Below are 19,201 nucleotides of genomic sequence, written 5' to 3' on the forward strand. Positions count from 1 at the left end.
GGTCAAGATTTGAAGCCTGTACAGCTGAGCACTATTCTAGGCTTTGGTGGATCTTAACCGCTGTGCGGTGATAGGTGCCCGTGAGAATCTGGATTGCCTTCCTGGGAAAACGCACACGCAGAGGACATTTGATATACCTTGCATGTAATTCATTGGAGATGGTAGATTTCTGCCCCTGGAACTACCTGTCGCTGCGCCAGCTGGCCTCTCAGGCCCGCCACAGGGCTGTGTGAGTGTGGGTGTCCTATAGTGATTTGAGCCCTCTGGCGCTGCCCCTGCTGGCACCACCCCTGGGAGTTGAGAGCACCCTTTTCAGTGTTTCCGTCTCTCCCACCCTCAGGGGCCCCGGAGCCGGCAGACCCTGGCCCAATCCTAACAGTGCTAACTCAGTGAGTACCGGGGGCGTCTGCGGGGGGCTCTGGGGTCTGGTGGTTCCTGTCTCGAGGTGGGAGGTGTCGCAGGGAGTGGAGATACAGCGGGGCTCCACCTGGTGCCTCCAAGGAGATGCCCGCCTGTGGGTGCAGGCGTGAGAGTCACGTGCTGAGGCCATCGCACTTGGTGCTGCGCCACCCAGGTGCCACTCTGAGGGAGCTCCGAGGCGTGGACCCGCCTGGCTCCGGAGCGCTCCTGCCAGTCTCCGCTGCTCTGGCGGGGCTGGCGGCCAGCACTCTGAGGAGGGAAGTGGCTCGGCCCGGACAGTCCAGGGCAGCAGGCAGAGGGGCGGGGCGGGGCGAAGCTCCCATTCTCCCTCCCTCGCCTTCTGGAGGGCCTCCTCCCGTGCCCCACGGCGCCCCCAGGCTCCCTGCTGAGGCTTTCAGGACAGTTCAGTGTATGAACCGGCCCTCCCAGGGAAACTGACCAGGTGGCTCAGTGGGTCCCACAGCCTTGCCCATCAAGGGTGAGGCTGTGTCCCCCAGTGGATTTGGAAACCAAAGGGTGCTGCCTGTTGGAGGAAGTCACTCTGACACGTGGCTCTCCCACCTCTTGTTTTTAGATTCCATACTCCTCCTCATCACCCGGTACCTACGTGGTAAGTGTGTGTGGGTGTGGGGCATCGCATGTCCAGCCGCATGGGATGGGGCGTGCAGGAGAGCTGCTCAGGGAATCTTCCCCTTTCAGAGCATGTTCTCAGCACAGGTGCTAGAACTTGCTGTCACTGTTCAGTTGTCTGTACCTTCTGGTGGCCTGAAAGTCCCCAAACGAGGCCTGGAGTTGAGATCCCCCTGGGGGCTGAGCAGTGGATCAGTTGGCTTCCACCACAGGCCTCTGGTTTCAGTGATGGGCGTGCGCGTGAGCGCATACAAGCACACACACACCTGCCTCCTGTTTAAAGAAAGGAAGGGGGAGATCCAAGGCCAGTTCCCCCAAGGCTTAAATGTGGGGCTCCGTGTGGCACCGGAGGGTTTGCGAGAGCTGAATGCCGGGCTGGGCCCGGGCGAGCACTTGTGCTGACGTGGGCAGACTTGCTAGCCTCTCCCCATGTATGTCATCGCCGTGGGTTTCTGATGTCAGTTTTTATCTCATGTCCAGGGACCCCCTGGTGGTGGCGGCCCCCCAGGAACACCCATCATGCCTAGTCCTGCAGGTAAGAGGGCTTGGGATGTAGCGAGTCCTGGAGGGGCCTGGGTGCAGAGCTACTCTTGCTGAGCAGTGTGTACCCCACTGGGCATCTTGGCATCAGGGATTTCAGGGGCAGGAGGAGGCTCCTGGTGCCACCAACATGCTGTGTGGCCTCAGTCAGGTCTCCTCATCGCTGGTTAACAGACGGGGCAGAGCAGGGAGGTCCCGGCACGAGGGCTCCCACTGTCAGAGAGGACCCTGTCCTGGTTGTGCGTTTCTACAGACGACTGAAGAGGGGCCTTTGGGATCTGGCACCAGGACACCATGGCATGAGGCCTCTTGGCTTCTGTTCCTCTATGTAGGAGATGCTGTCTCCATTTTTCTTTAATCAAAGGAGGACATATGTGCACACACATGGGCATGTGCGCACACGCACACACACAGCGTCACAGTTGTGTTTCTTTCCCAGCTAAGAATAGCTTACCACCCGCTAGAAGGAATTCAACATACGATCCTTACCCACCCCAAAATAAAGAGTGAGAGGTAGTTGGATTTCTGCCCAAGAAATATGGTGCCCGCTTCTCACATAAACATGCGAGCTGATTTCCTAAGGAGACTTTTCTGGCTAATTAGGGAGATGGTGGGGTCCCCCTCTCCCACCCCCTTCTCAGCTCCCCATCACAGGGAAGCTGCTCAGCTGCAGGGGTGGAGCTGGCCACGACCGTGACGTTCTGGCTCCCTCTTTCTGCTGCTGCATTTTTATGAGCAGCACGACCTACATTCAGAGGCTGGGTCACATTAGACCACTCCATATGTTAGCACGTCTCCAGCCCCATCCCTGCCTCTCTCTCCTGCCCCATCAGCTTGGCAGGGTGGCCCCCAGAGAATTGGTGGTGTTTCTCTTTCCTGATTTGATTGTAGCTGCTGGGTGGGGTTGGGAGAGCACAGGTCGTGGTCTGGTGGCCCCTGCATCGTCCCTGGCAATGTCTGGGGACCACATTTGGTTTGGGGTAGAAAGACGAAAATTTGAACCTGTATCCCTGTTTGCCGCGTCCACACTGCCGTCCGGACAGCCTGCAGTTCTGCGTTTCAGGGTTGAGTGATTTTCACAGTTGAATTTTCTGTGATTAAAAACTTGGTGAATCTTCATTAAATACAAATTAGCCAGAAAATGGTGGTACTTAGAGGAAATTTTAGGTGATAAAATACAAAAGAATGAGTTCAAGTGGCACGAGTTTGTTTTAATTAAGAAATGAATTAATCACTCCAACTTCGGGTTTCCACTGTTCTACAGATTCAACAAATTCCAGTGACAACATCTACACAATGATTAATCCGGTGCCGCCTGGAGGCAGCCGGTCCAACGTAAGTCTGCTTTCTAATAATTTACATATCAGATACCATAACAAATCATAATTAACTTCATCAGCTGAGGGGAAAGCAAGTTTAATTGATTTCAGCCATTTGTTACCAAAGATGAATAAAATAAACCATCAGGAAAGTGATTAACTCTTGGGGAACTCAGTTCCCATTTCATAGCTGGCAGTGGGGGGTGGGGAGGAGGAAGGGGGTAGAGGATTCGCACCCCACCCCGGTCAGTGTGGGACACCAGGCCCCGATGCCGGTACCCCTGCTGCTCTGTATGGGGTGCTGGTGAGGGAGAGCTCCAGGCTGCAGGTGGGGTCTGGGCTGGTTGGCTGTGTCGCCCTGGGCCATCCCTCACTGTCTTGGGTCTGTTTCCCTGGCCGCGGAGCTAGGAATGGAGGCCACAGCAGGAGCACATGGCCCATCTGGGGACCTGCCCTTGCACCTCCAGCACCTCTGGGGCCTGTGACTCTGGCACCTTGCAGCCTTTTTGTCTCTCCTTGGACAGTCCTTTGTCTAGAAGCCCCCCCCCGCCTTCTGTGCCTGTCAAAGTTCCAACCCTCAGTGATGTTCAACTCAAATTCCACCTTTTCCGGTCCTGCTCGCCCACTCCCTCCGAGCTCCTGTGTCCCGTGTTAACGGGACTTGCCTCTGCACCTTCGGACTATTGCCCTCTGTCAGGCGGGAGTTCCCTGAGGACGGAGTGGGCCGACTCGCTTCCGCAGATGGCCCTTCCGCATGGGGCCCCTGGGGAGGTGAACCCCACCAGCCTCGCCCTCGGGGGCCTCAGGGTTTGGAAACGAGGCTGCCGTGTGACCAGATCAACAGTCTGTGGACTGCAGGGTCGGAGGGTGGGTTTGGCGCCCTAAAGCTGTCTGTGGCCTTTTGGGGTGCTCTGTTTGGTTTTGTTGGTTCACTGTCTGATGTGACATCCAATTCACCCCACATGCTAAACCCTGATCACAAGCTGCCCCATGCTGGACCCTGCACAGGGGTGATCCCCCACAGTCTCTGGGCAAGGGTCTTTGCCCTGCCTCCTGGGGTGTTAGAGGGGCCGTAAGCAGGGTCCTGGGGCTAAGAGGCGTGGGCACTGCATGCCACCCTGATGCTCCACCACCCCTCTCCCTTCCCTCGGAGTAGCCAGGACCTCCCTCCACCCAGCCTCATCGCCCCATCTTCTCACTAGGGTGACCAGCTGTCCAGGTTTTAGCACTGAAAGCCCTGTATCTTGGGAGACAATGTCCCAGCACGCACAAAGCCTTGGTTTCTGGCAATGGATGCAGAAGGTTGGGTGGAGAAGTATAAGATGCATACGGTGGCCCGGAAGACAGGCACTGGGAGCTGTGTTGGTGTCAGGTGGACATGGCACAGATCGCCCGCCTCCTTGGTCACTGTCACCACAGTTCCCCCAACCGTGGAGACCGGGGTCGTGACCTGTGGCTCTCAATGACGGATCATCGTGTTGCATCATGGGCAGTGACGGGGTCTACCTTTGACTCTGCCACAGGTTAACAGTGCTGCTTCGTGTCGAGATAGCGCAGGTTTCATTTTTCACATAGTGAGTATTGTGACCATGTTCTCTAAGAGTTCAGATAATGAAAACAGGAATAACAGCGCCAGCACTAGCATGGCCCCGATCACCAGAGAAAAAGGCCAAAGGCCCGTGTTAGTTTAATGACAGGTGGGAGGATTAGAGGTGAATGACCACAGCCGGACGTACTGCGCGTACGCAGAAGGAGGAAGGGGGCGTGCAGCCGGGTGCGGAGCGCCCTGGAGGCTCAGTTGTACAGTCCGGGGTGAGATGGGCACAGGTTCTAAGTCAGCCAGAAGGTTTTCCGTTCTCCAAAGAGACACCAACACTTGGTCAGAAACAGTGGCCACTACCCTGGCTTGGGCATCCATCCCCCTTGAACGGACACCATCGCCACGCCACCCCCTCAGCTTCATGAACCTCAGGTTACATTTCCTGACGCAGAGGCTGCAGTTGATGCCTGTAGGTGAACAGAGGGGATTTCGGTGACAAACGTGTTGGCCCTGTTCAGGGTGGAGCTGATTCTGTCGGATCTTACTGACCATCGGGTGAGCTTTCTCCAGTCCAGAGTGGGGCCTGAGATCGTGGCGGCAAGAACACGGCCCCCGGGTCTGAGGACCTGTGACTTGAAAACTGGAGCTTCACATTGTCATCTGGATTTCTACGAAGATTTTAATGAAACTGCAGAAAACAAAGATTGTTGTTCGCTGGTCCAGTTACAAACTAGACTTTGTTCATGTATCTGCACATGTGGCAGGTGGTACACAGTTAATTGGCAAATGTTGTTTAGTCTGTGAACTTCTCACCTGCTAAACGCCCCCCATGCCTCGTCCCCAGCACTGCTGCAGGGCCGTCACCGCTTACCTCTGGTACCAGGCTTTCAAAACGAAAGGTGTTGGTCACTTGTCAGTTTGCTCAAAACACGCAGAAGCACTTCATGAGATTGGTGACTTTGTAGAAATGGAGAGAGCCTCAGACACGTGCCCACAAGGTGGCTTTCATTGTTGCTGCCCAAAGAATAGATGTAAAACCTTGGCCTGCTCTGATGTTGTTTAGGTTGGAAATACATAGAGATGAGAATGGAGAAAGGGATTACGCTAAAATAGAAATGGATGTGCTGTTTCTCCGGAACCATGTGATGTTCTCTGAAGAGGCCACAAGGAGCCTAGATGAGGATGAGCAGACGGCACCTGACTGTTCAGAGCTGTGGCAGGAGGTGGGGGTAGTGACGAAACCTCATACGGCCAAAGTAATGACTTGTTTTTTGGAAATGAGGCTGCTTGAGAACTCAAAAAATGTCACCAGTAAGGGCAGCCAAGTTATTAAACAGGACTTTCTCAATTTCTTTATTAAAACTGTAATTTATTTGGAATCCAGCTTGGATCTCACAAGTTCAGATTACCTTTGTGCTTTAAAACCGCTGTCCCTGAGAAGGAGAGGTTTAATCGGAAACGACCTCCAGCGTGCTTGGGGACGGTTAGAAATGATGGACACCTTGGACAGGGATGGCCCGTCTGATGGATTTGTGGAAGCACAGGACCTACCTGACGGGCTGGTCTACCAAAAGCAGCCTGTAGATCAAAGTGGGTGGACACCTTTGCAGCTGGAAGCGACCTCCTACAGGTCCACAGCCTGTGCGAGTAAGGACGATCCTAAGTACCCACGTGCAGGCGTTCTTGTGGAGAGGATGGTCGGCTTGGTGTCACCACGTTGGGCTGACACCAGGGTTTGATAAGAACAGGGCAGCTAGTCAAGTGAATTTTACCTTTGACTCTGTGCTCAGCTTTACCACCACGTGGCCGAAAAGAACGATGTCCTCGAGGCTGCAGACAATTCAGAGAAGGTTTATTAGAGGAAAAGCAAGCCCTTTTGCCTTGTTGCACCCCCGAAGGCAAGATGGGTCCCCCAGCAGCTCTGCTAGAGCCCCAAGGAAACTCAGCCAGGGTTCTTACTCTCGCCATGTCTTCTCAAGCTGACACTGGCTGATCCAGAAACACGGCCTCAGTCTGTGCCGCAAGCGTCCCCGTCAGTGCGCAGAGGGGGGAGGCTCCAGCAAGGTGCGCTGAACGATCTCCCTCGGATGGATTATCGGGACGCCTGCCCGATGACAGACACAATGCCAGCTCTTTGTGCATAAAACTTTTTATTTAATCTTAACGGGGAAGGAGAGTAAAATATCGTAGCACAGGACAGGGAGAAATGTCATTCTTTTAAATTAAATACAGGTACTCTGTTTAATCAGTCCTACCGTATTTAAGTTCTCTTTTTTAAAATCTTCCATTTATGTATTTTAAGGATATGCAGTAATATAGCCTACTAAATACCCAATAAAGACTTACAGTTAATTAATTTTATCAGAGGAGAGAAACATTAATCTTTTTCCATGTACGTCATTTATTTAACTAGTCCTCCATGACTTGCCACTGTTAACTAGTCCTACTGTTGTTTTGTCTAAATAATAGCATTTATGTAACAGAAAAGTGAGTAATACAGAATAAACAAATGGTGCTGGGACAGCCAGGCGTGGACATGCACTGAGGGATTGGGACGTGGACACGCACACGGAGGAAGTGGGACGGCTTCCCTGCAGCCGCACGCAGACGAGCTCCCGGTGGGCCTGAGGCCTGAATGGCACAGCCAGAGCTGGCAAGCGCTTAGTAAGAACACAGGACTCAGTCTGTGTGACCTGGGCTGCGCAAAGCCGCCTTGCCACAACGCCAGAAGCACAAGCGACCAAAGAGAGTAGATGCATTGGACTCCATCAAAATTTAAAACTTTTGTGTTTAAGAGGACGCTGTCGAGAAAGTAAAAGACAGTCCACAGAATGGAGAAGCTATTTGCAAATCATATATCTGATAAAGGACTTGAATCCAAAATATGTAAAGAACTCTTGAAACTCAATAATAATTTTTTTAAAAAAAGGACCAAGGCAGGCCGGTCCCGGGGCCCAGTGGTTAAGTTCTCGTGCTCTGCTTCGGCAGCCCAGGATTTCGCTGGTTCAGATCCTGGGCGCAGACATGGCACCGCTCATCAGGCCGTGCTGAGGTGGCATCCTACATGCCACAACTAGAAGGACCCACAACTAAAAATATACAAGTATGTACTGGGGGGCTTTGGGAGAAAAAGGAAGAATAAAATCTTAAAAGGACCAAGGATCTGAAGAGACATTTTCCCAAAGATGGAAAAATAGCCAATAAGCACATTAAAAGATGCTGAGCATCATTAGTTATTAGGAAAACGCAAATGAAAACCACAATGAGATACCACTGTACACCCACTAGGATGGCCATCATCAAAAAGACGAGTAATGACCAGTGTTTGTGGCGATGGGAAGAAGCTGGGCCCGTCATCCACTGCTGGTGCGCTGTAACATGGGGCAGCTGTGGAAGGCAGTCTGGCAGTTCTTGAAAAGGTTAAACAGTTACCATGTGACCCAGCAAATCCACTCCTGGGCATCTACCCTAGAGAAATGAAAACATTTGTACGCAAATGTTCACGGCAGCATTATTCGTAACAGCCAAAAAGTGGAAACAACCTGAATGTCCACCGACTGATGAATGGAGGAGTAGAAGGTGGTACGGCCTCACTCTGGAATAGCATTTGACCGTGAGAAGGAGTGAAGACTGATAACGTGCTACCACACGAATGAATCTTGGAAACCCTGTGCTGGGTGAAAGCAGCCAGCCACCAAAGGTCACACATTATTTAGTTCCATTTATATGCAATATCCAGAATAGGCAAATCCACAGAAACAAAATAAATTAATGCTTGCCTGGGGCTGGGGGTTCGAGGGAGAATGGGGAGTGACGGCTACTGAGTACGGAGTTTCTTTTCGCAGTGATGAAAACGTTGAAAAATTGATTGTGGGATGGTTGCCACTGAATGGTACACTTTAAGCAGATCAATTGTACAGTCTGTGAATTGTATCTCAATAAAGCTGTTAAAAATAATACGCAAAAAATACACAGTAAAACATAATTTAAGGTAATCTGTTTTTTCATGTATTTACGTTGAAGTAATAACACAGGTGCATAATTGTTTATTGTATTACCATGTTTTGGGATTCCTTTGGTCTGCTATGGCTGTGCCCTGGGCCAGCTCCCTAAAATGTTGGTCACCCTCGTCCTCATATAATTCGGGTTAATAAGGATGAAATTTGTTGTCAGATGGCAAAATGTGCCCCAGAGCCTAGGAACAGCCGTAGGAGGCAAGGATGCTGCACCCACAGTGTGTGCGAGTGGGTGGGGGGGGCATGAGGAAGCAGCCAGTGCCCCAGTCCTGCCCCCGCAGTCTCGTCACACCCGTCTCTACTCCAGCCACTCTGAGCTGCCAGCGGCAAGGAGGCCTCTTACTTCTGCTCAGGCAGGACCTCCGCCAGGAATGACTTCCATGACCTGTCTCTGCCTGCCCAGATTCTATCCCTCAATTATTTTGACGCTCAGCCTCTTCCTCCATGCAGCCTATTGTGATTTCTCTGCCCTCTGTCCAGTGCCTCTTTCTGAAGCTGCAGCCATGCTTTGTCTGCAGTTGCCTTTGGAACTCGGCACATCTGCCCTGCGGGGTAGTTGGGTGTCCATGGCTGTGCACTCCTCCTCCGGGCAGAGACCCAGCTGTGACTTGGCTCAGTGTCCTCAGTGCCCAGCACAGGCCAGATGCCAAACAGTCCTCCATTCTGCCACCTCCACCTCCTGTCCACTCCGACATCCGGTCTGCATCACAGAGCCTTGGCTCTTCACATGGGTTTGGTCCCTTCGTGGCCATGCAGTGTGACCTCTGGCCTTTGGCAGCTGCTTTCCTGAGGTGGCTTTGGTAGTTGCAGAGAGGCCCAAGGATGAGCAGGCTGCACCTCTGGCCTCTGATCTGCCTGCACCATCGGTTCTGCGTGGGGGCCTCCCTCATGGTCCTCCCTCCAACGTGGTCCTAATCAGAGACGCCCTCCTGCCGCCACGTCCCCCGCATCGCTCAGGAGACCCAATCTCGTCTCACCTCCCGCCCCGTGAAACTTCTGCATCTCTGAGGACGAGCTGAGAGGAGGCTAGTGTGGGGATGGGCCAGGGCCAGGCTGCCCAGCTTCTGGTCCCAGCTCCTCCATTTCCTATCTGGGAGACCTCGGGTACAGCGATTCCCACACTGTGCTTCAGTTTCCTCATCTGTAAGATGGGGGTGAAAAGCATGAGTGTTCCCTGGCCCGGCACAGTCGGTCACTCGTCCTTGTGTCTGTCTGAGGCTCGGGCTGGCGAGCCCTGCTCTCTGCACCAGGGATGGAAAGAGCCCAGGATGGGATCTGTGAGGCTTGGTTTGAGAGCTGCCTCTGTGTGGCGCTGGGTGGCCTTTGGCCAATTCCCTTCCCTCTCTGGGTTTGTTTCCTCGTGTGGTGCATAGGAATGGGCACCTCTGCCCTGCACAGTTCCGAGGGCCGGAGGTGGGGGGACACCAGCTCCAGCCTCCCGGCGTTAAACGCCTGCGTGTGTGTGAGAGAGGAGCCCCCAGAGTGGAAGCTCCCTGAGGGCAGAGCTCGTGTGCAGCGGGGCGGGGACCCTGTGCGACTCAGCCGCCTTGCTCTGTGCTTCTCCCCAGTTCCCGATGGGTCCAGGCTCGGACGGCCCGATGGGAGGCATGGGCGGCATGGAGCCACACCACATGAACGGATCGCTAGGTGAGCCTGCGTCGGCCCGTCCAGCTGCACCTGCCCCAGCAGCCTTGCCTGCCTCAGCTCCTGGCTCAGCTAGGCCTGGTCCGCAGCCCTGGCCATGGCTGGGCACACAGGGCTATCCCGAGAGAAAGACAGTGCCTGGGTGGAAAATTCTCTGCAGAAATAGTGTGGGGTTTGGGTGGAAGGGCTTGGAGATCCTCCATGGAAGAGCGAGCACGGAACTGAATCGGATTCTTTTTTCCTTCCAGGGTCAGGTGACATAGATGGACTTCCAAAAGTGAGTGTGTGTTCCGTGTCTCCTCCTCAACAGCACCCATCCTGTCCCACCCCTGAGACCCCTCAGAAAGCCTTTCTCCCATCCAGATGGGCAGCTCACCGGGCCCAGGGGCTCACCTCCTCTCCTCTCCCTGCAGAATTCTCCTAACAACATAAGTGGCATTAGCAATCCTCCAGGCACCCCTCGAGACGATGGTGAGCTAGGAGGGAACTTCCTCCACTCCTTCCAGAACGACAATGTAAGTGTGCCCACCGCCGCCCTCAGTTCCTCCCTGGAACATCATCCTATGTCCTGGGGTCTGGAGACTATTTTAACAAGTTTCCGAGCCTCCTGGCCGAGACCTGCCCCTGGGCTGGTGTCCCTGCAGCTGTGTGATAGGCCTCTCCGCGGGGGACTTCTCCACACTGAGTGCAGAGCCCCAACCTTCCTCCCGGCTGCATGGCGCTGAGCCCGTGCCCACGTCTCCCAGCCAGCAGGGCCTTCTGGAGGCTGCATGTGGGCACGAGGCCTCTGGCACTGGTTAAGCTGGTGTGGCTGGGGAAACCCTGGCCTGGCCTGGGACTCAGGAGGCTGGGGCTCTGGCCCACTGGGGTCCATTTCTGTCTGTCCTGGGGTCTCAGCACAGGGGCTGGCCATCTCCTTTTCCATATCGGGCCTCTACTGACGGTCTCATTTGAAGAAATGATGTCATGGTTAAGCTGCTTTTGAGAGCCTAGACCGGCTCCCTCCCCAGGGCATCCTGGCTGCGCTCCAGCTCATCAGACCGCAGGGAGGAGGGCAGGGACTGCCACTCCTGCAGCTGGGAAGAAGGGGTCACTTGGAGAGGGGAAGGGGCAGGGGGAGGTGAGTTGTCCCCCATGGGTGAGCAGGCTGGCGCTCTTAGGTGGGTCCTAACTCCCTCCTCCCAGCCCTGCCTGCCCCCTGCCCGCACCTCCCAGCCCCACCAAACCCCCACACTGGCCATGTCCAGCTCCGTGTGGTCAGACCTGCCCGAGGCTCCCGCACCGGCCCTCACGAGCCCCCTTCTCTGCTCTCCCCTTCCAGTATTCTCCAAGCATGACGATGAGTGTGTGATCCCCCCCTCCTCTTCTCTGAGACGCTGAGAGAGCCGGCATTGCAGGCGGGAAGATGCCAGAAATTATGCAAGAAGTGAGGTGTCATTACCCAGGAGCTGGGGGAGGGGCAGCTCCCCGCCCCCCTCACCCCCACCCGCCCCTCCACTCCCCCACCTTTCCCGAGTTTAGTTTCATGCAATAAAAAGGCTGAACTTTTTATTCCATAAAACATGAAGGAGAAAACTCAAAATAAAAATATATTTCAAGTCAGTGACCAGAAAAACACCACCCTTGCCCTTTCCCGAAAGGACCTTTTATGTACATGACACTTTTTTGTTGTTTTTCTTTGGGGTTTTACCGTTGGGATTTTTTTATTTGTTTTTGGGGGGGTTTTTTCCGGGGAAAAATTTTTAAAAATGGAAGCTTCTAGCAAGCCCCTCCACCCCACCCCAATCAACCTCGTTGCTTTCTTCTTTAAAAAAAAAAAAAAAAAAAGGACAAAAAAAATCACCAAGCCCTGCTATCTGTCTGTCCCCAAGCCCTCTACCAGGAACGCTGGTCTAGGTGTGAGATCTCACGCTGTCTTTGTAGCCATCTGAAAATAATAATAATAATAATAAACTGGGCAGTTTACAATCAGTGGTTTCTTTCAAAAGGCCTTTTTTGGAAAGAAAACAGGAAGTCACCTGTTTCACTTGGGGTTTTGTTTGTGTGGATTGGGCAAGGGAGGGCGGGAGCCTGTTTTGTTTTTGCTTGGTTTCTCCCGGCTGAGCTGGTGGCGACAGCAGCTGCACAGTTTGGACCCCGGAACACCCCCCACCCCCGTCTGTGGCCAGAGGGGCCAGACCACCCGACCGCCTTCAGGCTCCGCCCCAGCGGAGACCCGCTGTGACCCGGCGGCACACACTGTGTTCCCAGGACTGCTTCCTCCTCTCCCTCCTGGACCTCCCGCCTGGCCTCCCCTCCACCCTGGTCTTCCCAGCGAGAGTCCTGCCAGCTGGGTGGTGGCCTGGCGTGGAGTCGGGGAGGCCACCCCCGCCAGGATGGCTATGAACTGGGACATGGAAACCGTGACCTCTGCGTTCTCGTCCCCATGGCCCTCGCATCGTCCTCGTCGTGTGTGCGGGCACCGTAGGGCTGGAGTTTGGATTTTCTTTTGTTTTTTCTCTTAATTTTTCCTTTTTCCAAGATGGGATATTGACCAGAATTGCTCTGTATATGCTCGGAACTGGATGGAAAGACTTTGGAATAGCTGTGGGGGGCGGGGGACACCGACAACCGAACAGACGGTGCCGTTCCGGTCCTGTTTTTATTTTCAAAAACCAACCAACGCGACAGTGGAGCCTGTCCCCTCCCAGGAGTGGTGACTGTGGCCTCCTCACCTCACCACCCCCATTGAAGCCTCTGTGTCTTGCCCTGAAGACACCCGGGTTCTTTGTACATTTGCCCTGCTCCCCGCTCCCCTGTAGCTGGTCTTTGTTTTCGTCCCTCCCCGCTCTGATCCATGTATATCATATTATGTGAGATATCATCTGCCTGAAAAAAGACCTTGTGCGGATTATTGGGAACATTGTAGCTGTTTCTGTGTTTTTTCTTACCTTGTAGTCTGGTTCTGAATTAAGAGAGGGAAAAAAAAAGTAATTATGATACATTGTAGTTTGTGTACGATATATGTTGATAACGTTTTATTAAAGGGACATCTTTTTTCCGCAGCCCTTCCTGATATGTTTGGGGAACATGGGTCGGAGTTGATTAGACTGATTACAAGATGCAGGGCGCCTGGTTGGCCGCAGTTTTTGTTCCCAGCGCATAACAAGATGCTGCTTTGTGTTGGTGCGTCTGCCTTCTCCTCCCGAGTGGGCTCCTCCTGCCTTTTCCCTGGAGAGTTGCAGTGGCCTTCGGGGAAGGTGGGCTGGAGGGAAGACACCAGTCTCATTTCAAATAGTTGGGGGCATTCGGATGTCTTGTCAGTGTTTGCCAGGATGTCTTCATTTTTCTGGAAATAGAAGAAAGTCCCCAGTGCCCTTTTTTCAATCAAGAGTATGGCCCAGGACAGCCCTGGGGGCTGTAGCCACCCCCTGCTTTCTGTCTTCGGGGGGAGTTCGCTACCCCAGTCACAGGGTTTGGGGCCACACAGATGTTGATTGTTATTTTTTTCACCTCCAAGGCGATGGGAACCAGTCCTGGAAGGATTTTAAGAGTAGCACGGTTTGATTTGAGTTTTGGCCTGGAAGGTGGGTGGGTGGGTGGGACAATGTGGGGAGACCCAGTCCCAGCTGCCATGAGGCAGGAAGTACCGAGAGCCGGATGAGGAAAGCCAAGAGGATGCTGATGTGAACATTTAGACAGTGGGGCTTCCTGCTGCCCTGGGGCCCTGAGGCCCTCTCCCCGGGCCTGCAGCTGGCGGGAGGCAAGCACAGTGTCTGCGTGAAGTGTGGGCTCAGGCACCTTCACTGGGTCTGAGGGACCAGGCGGCAAACTGTCGGTTTCAGATCTGCCTTTGCCACTACTTCCATGTGGCCGTGGGCAAGTCCGTGTATTCTTGTCCTCACTTTGCCCACCTATAAAATGGGGATGATGGTCTCCCTACCTCACGGGGTCGCAAGGAGGCCAAGTTAAGATTTGGAAAGTGTTTAGAGCAGTGCCCTGCCCGTGGTAAGAGCGGCAGTGTTGGCTATTAGTGGTATTGTTGCTCATATTTGGGGACAGTCCAAATGGGTGTGATGGGGAGTAGCTGGGAGGGCCTAGAAGACTCCATTTAGCTCTTCCTTCCTCATCTTGAAAGGTTTCCTAAGCCCTTCTCCAGCACAGACACCTTTGGGAAAACATCACTGTGGGACAGACGAGGAGACTCCTGCTGTGACTGAGCTGCGCTCGCAGTTCTGGGGAGGTGTCTGATCCACCTGCATTGAGCCCCTGCCACGTGCCAGCCCCGGTGCTGGGCAGAGGAGAAGGCAGAGATGACGGGCAAACGTCCATTCAGTACCCTTGCTGCCACCTGTGCTCCTCAGAGCAGGACTCAGGCACAGGCAGGAGCAGTGGCGGGGGGCACCGAGCTGGAAGGGAACCCAGGTCACGGGGGCCCCGGCGGAGAGGACAGGAAAGGGCCCAGGAAAAGCCTGTAGTGAGAGCCCACCACGCCTCACTGCCCACCTCTGCTTGGGGGGTGGCAACACTGAGCACCCTTCTACCCCTCAGCCTGTGTCGCCCCACCCCCCCAGGAACCCCTGGGGGTGCCTCATGGCCCTGGTGACGGCTGGTTCAGGGTTGGCCTTTCTCATCGGGGCAGATCTGTGAGGACTGGCTCCTGTTCCCCAGTGTTTGTTCTGCCCTGCCCTGCCAGGCCTGACTGAGACAGGGCATTGCAGCCGCCAGGATAAGGACCCCAGAGTGGGAGGCAGGAGAGAGGGGGACGTCATTCCTGTTCTTTCACGGGAGGGCGGCAGCCCATCACTGAAACGGGCAGAGGGGAGCAGCCAGGCCAAAGGCCCAGGCTCAGCAGCTGCTTTCTTGTGGGAGTCATCACTGTCCACAAGGGCTCACTTTTGGGGTGAGCCAGCCAGGGGTCCAGAGTGAGGGCCCGGCCTGAGTCAGGAGAAGTTGGCCTGACTAGAGACTGGCACCCTCTCCCTCCTGGCTGGGCACCCTTCCCTGGAGCCAGAAAGCAGAGCCTGAGGCAATGAGCTGATGCGAGCAGTGGGTGGGCTGGGAGGGTCAGCAGCCAAGGCACAGAGCCAGAACAGGACTCCCAGGTGACCCTGAGGAAGAGGAACCCTTGCCCGCGGCCTCTACTGTCTTGACTCGGGAGGTGAGGGGGTATGGAGCCCAGAGCAAACCCCAGGCTTCTGTGTGGGCTTTGCCCTAAACTGAGTGGAGCTTGGGCTCCCCCGGGCTGGGCTGGGCTAGGGGGGAGGGGAGAGAAGGGGCAAGAGGTGCTGCGCCCTACTCTGCTCTGCCCCGGGCTCATTGGACAAGGCGCTGGGGTTGCTGGAAACGAAACCAGACCAAGGTGGGGTTGCTGAAAGTTGGAGGGTCCATTCTGTCCTGTGCTGGTGCTTCGTCTCCATTCCTGGGTGCCTATGGAGCCCCAGGCCTTGGCATCTGCTACCTGGACATTCAGCCACCTCCTGGGTTTCCTGCCTCCATCTCAGCCCTTCTAATGCCACAAAGACCTACCTCATTTCTGAGTGTCTTTAAACACTTCTTCCATCCGTGCAGGTGTTCATTTATTTATTGAGCACCTATTATAGGCCAGGGACTGTCCTAGCACGAGGGAGACAGCAGTGACGTGTAAGGATGGAGCTGCCCCTCACTGAGGTGGGGCAGGGCAGGAAGAGCAGGTTGAGGTGATGCTCTGTTCTGGCAAGTTAAGTATGAGATGCTTGTTGAATGTCCAGGTAAAGATGTCAAGTCGGCAGGTCTGGGCTGAAGACAGATGTCAGGAGTTGTTGGCGTTTGGATGGTCTGGTCATCTGGAGAGTGACTAGAGAAGGGCCCAGGGAGTGGGCCCGGGGCTCTCAGTGCCAAGAGCTCAGGGAACTAGGAGGAACCGGCAAAGGAGGCAGAGAAGGGAAGGCAAGAGTGAGGCCTATAGACGGAGAGAACCTGCAGAGGGTACGGTGTGCTGCCAGGGCCCGAGACCGGCCCACCTCGGCCCGGCACTCAGCCCAAGAGGCCGGGCCCTGTAGGCCTCTACTGCTCTTTCTGGGCCCTCAGCACTGCATGCTCCAGCGCCTGGGGCCCCTGTCCTTGCCCTGCCCTCTGGGCACACCTTTCCTACTGGCCCTTCAGCACCCAGCTCCAATGCCCCTCTTTCAGGGAGCTTCGAGGCCGAGTTAGAGGCTTTCTCTGGGTCCCCACAGCCCCCGAGCTGTAATGCTTCACTATGTGCCTCCTCCATCAGGCTGGGAGCTCCTGGAAGCCAGGGAGCTTGTCTGAGTGTTCTTTGTCCCCAGAATCACCCAGCACAAGGCCTGGCACCCAGCAGGTGCTCAGTGAGTATTCATGGAGTAACTGGATGTTTACTGAGTACTGTCACCCCTGCACCCCTCCCCACTGCCTGCTGTCACCTCGGGTTAGGTGCTCAGGTATGGGGAAACAGGTGACCTTTATGGCTGCCTGCTTCTGCGGATGCAAAGGAGGCTGACTCTCTGTCAGCATCCCCCAGCAGCAAACTGGGAGCTCCTGGAGGGGAGGGACGCGAGAGAGAGAGAGAGAGAGACAGACAGAGAGAGAGAGAGAGAGAGGGAGAGAGACAGAGACAGAGAGAGAGAGAGAGAGACAGAGACAGAGAGACAGAGAGAGAGAGAGGGAGAGAGACAGAGACAGAGGGAGAGAGACAGAGAGAGAGGGAGGGAGAGAGAGAGAGACAGACAGAGAGACAGAGAGAGAGAGAGGGAGCGAGAGAGAGAGAGAGACAGAGAGAGACAGAGAGAGAGAGAGAGGGAGACAGAGAGAGAGAGACAGAGGGAGAGAGACAGGGACAGAGAGAGAGAGAGGGAGAGAGACAGAGAGACAGAGAGAGAGAGACAGAGAGAGAGAGACAGAGAGAGAGAGAGACAGAGAGAGAGAGACAGAGGGAGAGAGAGAGAGAGAGAGAGAGACTCTTGCCCTGGGCGGACAGCCCACTGGATGCAGGCTTTGGGTTTGGGGACATGTGGTTGGGGTGTCTGGCATGGAATACACTGGGGATCTCAGGGGGCACTGTCGGGAAGAAGCTGTTCCCAGCCCACCGGGCCATGTCGGCCCTGCTGAAGAGGTGGGTCCCTGGGTCCTGCTCTGCCATGGCCTAGAGCAGGTGGCCGAGGTGAAGCATGGAGGGAGACGTGGCTTAGAGGTGCAGTGGGAGGCAGGCACTGGGCTATTCTACTTTGAGGCATATAATTCCCAGCCTGGAATCTCTTCAGGGCGGTCCCCTGGCTGAGAATAAATGGGGGTGCGGCCCCTGGGGGCAAAGCTGGGACGCTTGAGTTGAAGCTACAGGATGACATTCCTCCCAAGATAGAAGAACGCTTAGCAGCTGGAGCTGCCAAAGAATGAGAGGCTGTGCTGAGAGGTAGTAAGGTCCCCATCACTGGAAGTATGTAAGACAGCGGGGGAAGGACAGGTGGGTACACGTGTTGCATGGCAGCGTTGGTTCCCGGGACGCCAGGTCGGGGTCAGAGCGAAAGATAAACAAGCCCCTCTCAGGGGCGGGGCTGGGGTCAGGCCCTCCCAGCTTTTTGGCTATCTCAGCTCCTCTAAAAGAGGTCCCCTTGGACCCCTCTGACTGGTGACTCACAGTGCTTCTCTGCCCGAGACCACACCAGATCCAGTTCCGCAGGTGCTGCAGGGGAGGGAGGGCTGGCGGCTGCAGGCTGGGGTAAGGGGTGAGGGACACAGGTGTGGACGATGGAGCCTCCGCTCCAGCAGGGCCTCCTGGCCTCCTGGCTGTTCCACAACCACCCCCACGGCACACCCGACTCGGAGCCGGCGCCCGTCCCCAGCGCTCTCCCGGCTGCTCCCACGCCTCCGTCAGTCTCGACCTCTGAGGCGCCCCCTGACCTCAGTACCCTGTGAGGAAACGGCCAGCACCCCCCTCCTCAGCTGCTGACGGCTCACAGCTGTGTCCCTGCCTGGGCGCTGCCCTGGGCCCCAGGGAACTGCCTCACCCAAGGTCTCACCTCCTCCCAGGCCGTGGCCAATGGCCAATGTGGGACCTCAAGGCCCCACCGCTTTGCCTGAACTTGGGACGACCCTGAAGGGCCACCCGCGGCAGGCTCTCCCCCGGAGGGCTGAGGCTGCGCTCCTCCTTCGCCCGCCCGTCGCGCCCCTCTCGCCTGCAGACAGGTCTCTGGGGAGCACTCCCCAAGCCTGCGGCCACAGCTCTCCATTTCAGTCTGCGCCAGGGACCCCATCTGGAGAGCCTGCTCCACTTTTCTTCCTGTCACTCCAACACGTTCCCTCACTGTCTCCCCGCGCTGGAATGTCAGCTCCTTGAGACGGGACCCAGTGTGGTTCACCGCTCTAGACCCACGGCCTCACGGCCTGCCTGCCGCGTTCCTGACGCTCAAGGACACCGTGAGATGAAGGAATCAAACAGCGGAGCTTGTCGCCCTGAGGTGAGTCCTGGGCACCAGGACTGACCTGTGGCAAGTGCACACCTCTGGGGGTTCCGGACGTATCTGGGGAGAGGCTCCCTCTAACAGGGTGGTCTTCCAGCAGCCACGCAGGTCTGTGTCCTCAGGTCCAGGCGAAGACAGTCTGGGACTCTCAGGGCACACCTGCTTCAAGGGGCTCCCGCCGCTACACAGGAGGCAGGGGCGCTGGCCTGCTCCCCCATCAGCCTTGGCCTGCAGCTGACGACAGAGCCCAGCGAGTCACAGAGACTGTGGCAAGCGTCTGCCCTGGGTCCAGCCTGAGCCGGCCTTGGGAGGACAGATAGCAGCCTCAAGTGCCCCCCCAGAGCCTCCTCCTTTTCACGGGGCTTCTGAAAACCTCCAGACCCATCGACTTGAAACCTCCTAGTCACATGCACCCTATTAATCCAAAAGGGGGGGGGACTGGGAAGGGAGGGTGCTTTGTACCCATTTTGCAGATGAGAAAACTGAGGCTCTGAGAGGGAAGCTGGAATACAGGAGGCTCCTGGAAATGGCTTCCCCTGGTCCAAGATTCTAATTCCCTTGCCAATGAAGTCTGCTGGAAACGAACTGAGGAACTTTCTTTTCTTTTTTTTTTTGAGGAAGATTAGCCCTGAGCTAACATCCATGCCCTCTTCCTCT

General features: G+C 55.5%; 1 protein-coding gene and 1 long non-coding RNA gene across 8 annotated transcripts in view; one reads left to right on the top strand and one right to left on the bottom strand.

The window, feature by feature from the left end:
- Positions 1-13,153, top strand: part of SSBP3 (single stranded DNA binding protein 3) — a 162,204-nt gene extending 149,051 nt beyond the window's left edge. For all 7 annotated transcript variants that reach the window (XM_070259877.1, XM_070259880.1, XM_023629491.2 and 4 more), the window contains 8 exons: positions 341-389; positions 995-1,030; positions 1,531-1,585; positions 2,855-2,925; positions 10,034-10,112; positions 10,358-10,386; positions 10,523-10,624; positions 11,431-13,153. In XM_070259877.1, coding sequence (XP_070115978.1) covers positions 341-389; positions 995-1,030; positions 1,531-1,585; positions 2,855-2,925; positions 10,034-10,112; positions 10,358-10,386; positions 10,523-10,624; positions 11,431-11,460 — 451 coding nt within the window. In that variant the 3' untranslated portion in view covers positions 11,461-13,153. The remainder of the gene's footprint in view (positions 1-340; positions 390-994; positions 1,031-1,530; positions 1,586-2,854; positions 2,926-10,033; positions 10,113-10,357; positions 10,387-10,522; positions 10,625-11,430) is intronic.
- On the bottom strand, positions 13,099-18,778 carry LOC138923134 (uncharacterized). Its single transcript, XR_011436335.1, has 2 exons — positions 18,567-18,778; positions 13,099-13,437 (listed from the first exon to the last, which is right to left on the bottom strand). It is a non-coding gene; the product is annotated as an uncharacterized lncRNA (long non-coding RNA).
- Between the last annotated feature and the right edge of the window lie 423 nt (positions 18,779-19,201).

The sequence above is a fragment of the Equus caballus genome, chromosome 2 (assembly GCF_041296265.1).
Source record: "Equus caballus isolate H_3958 breed thoroughbred chromosome 2, TB-T2T, whole genome shotgun sequence".
Taxonomy (NCBI): Eukaryota; Metazoa; Chordata; class Mammalia; order Perissodactyla; family Equidae; genus Equus; species Equus caballus.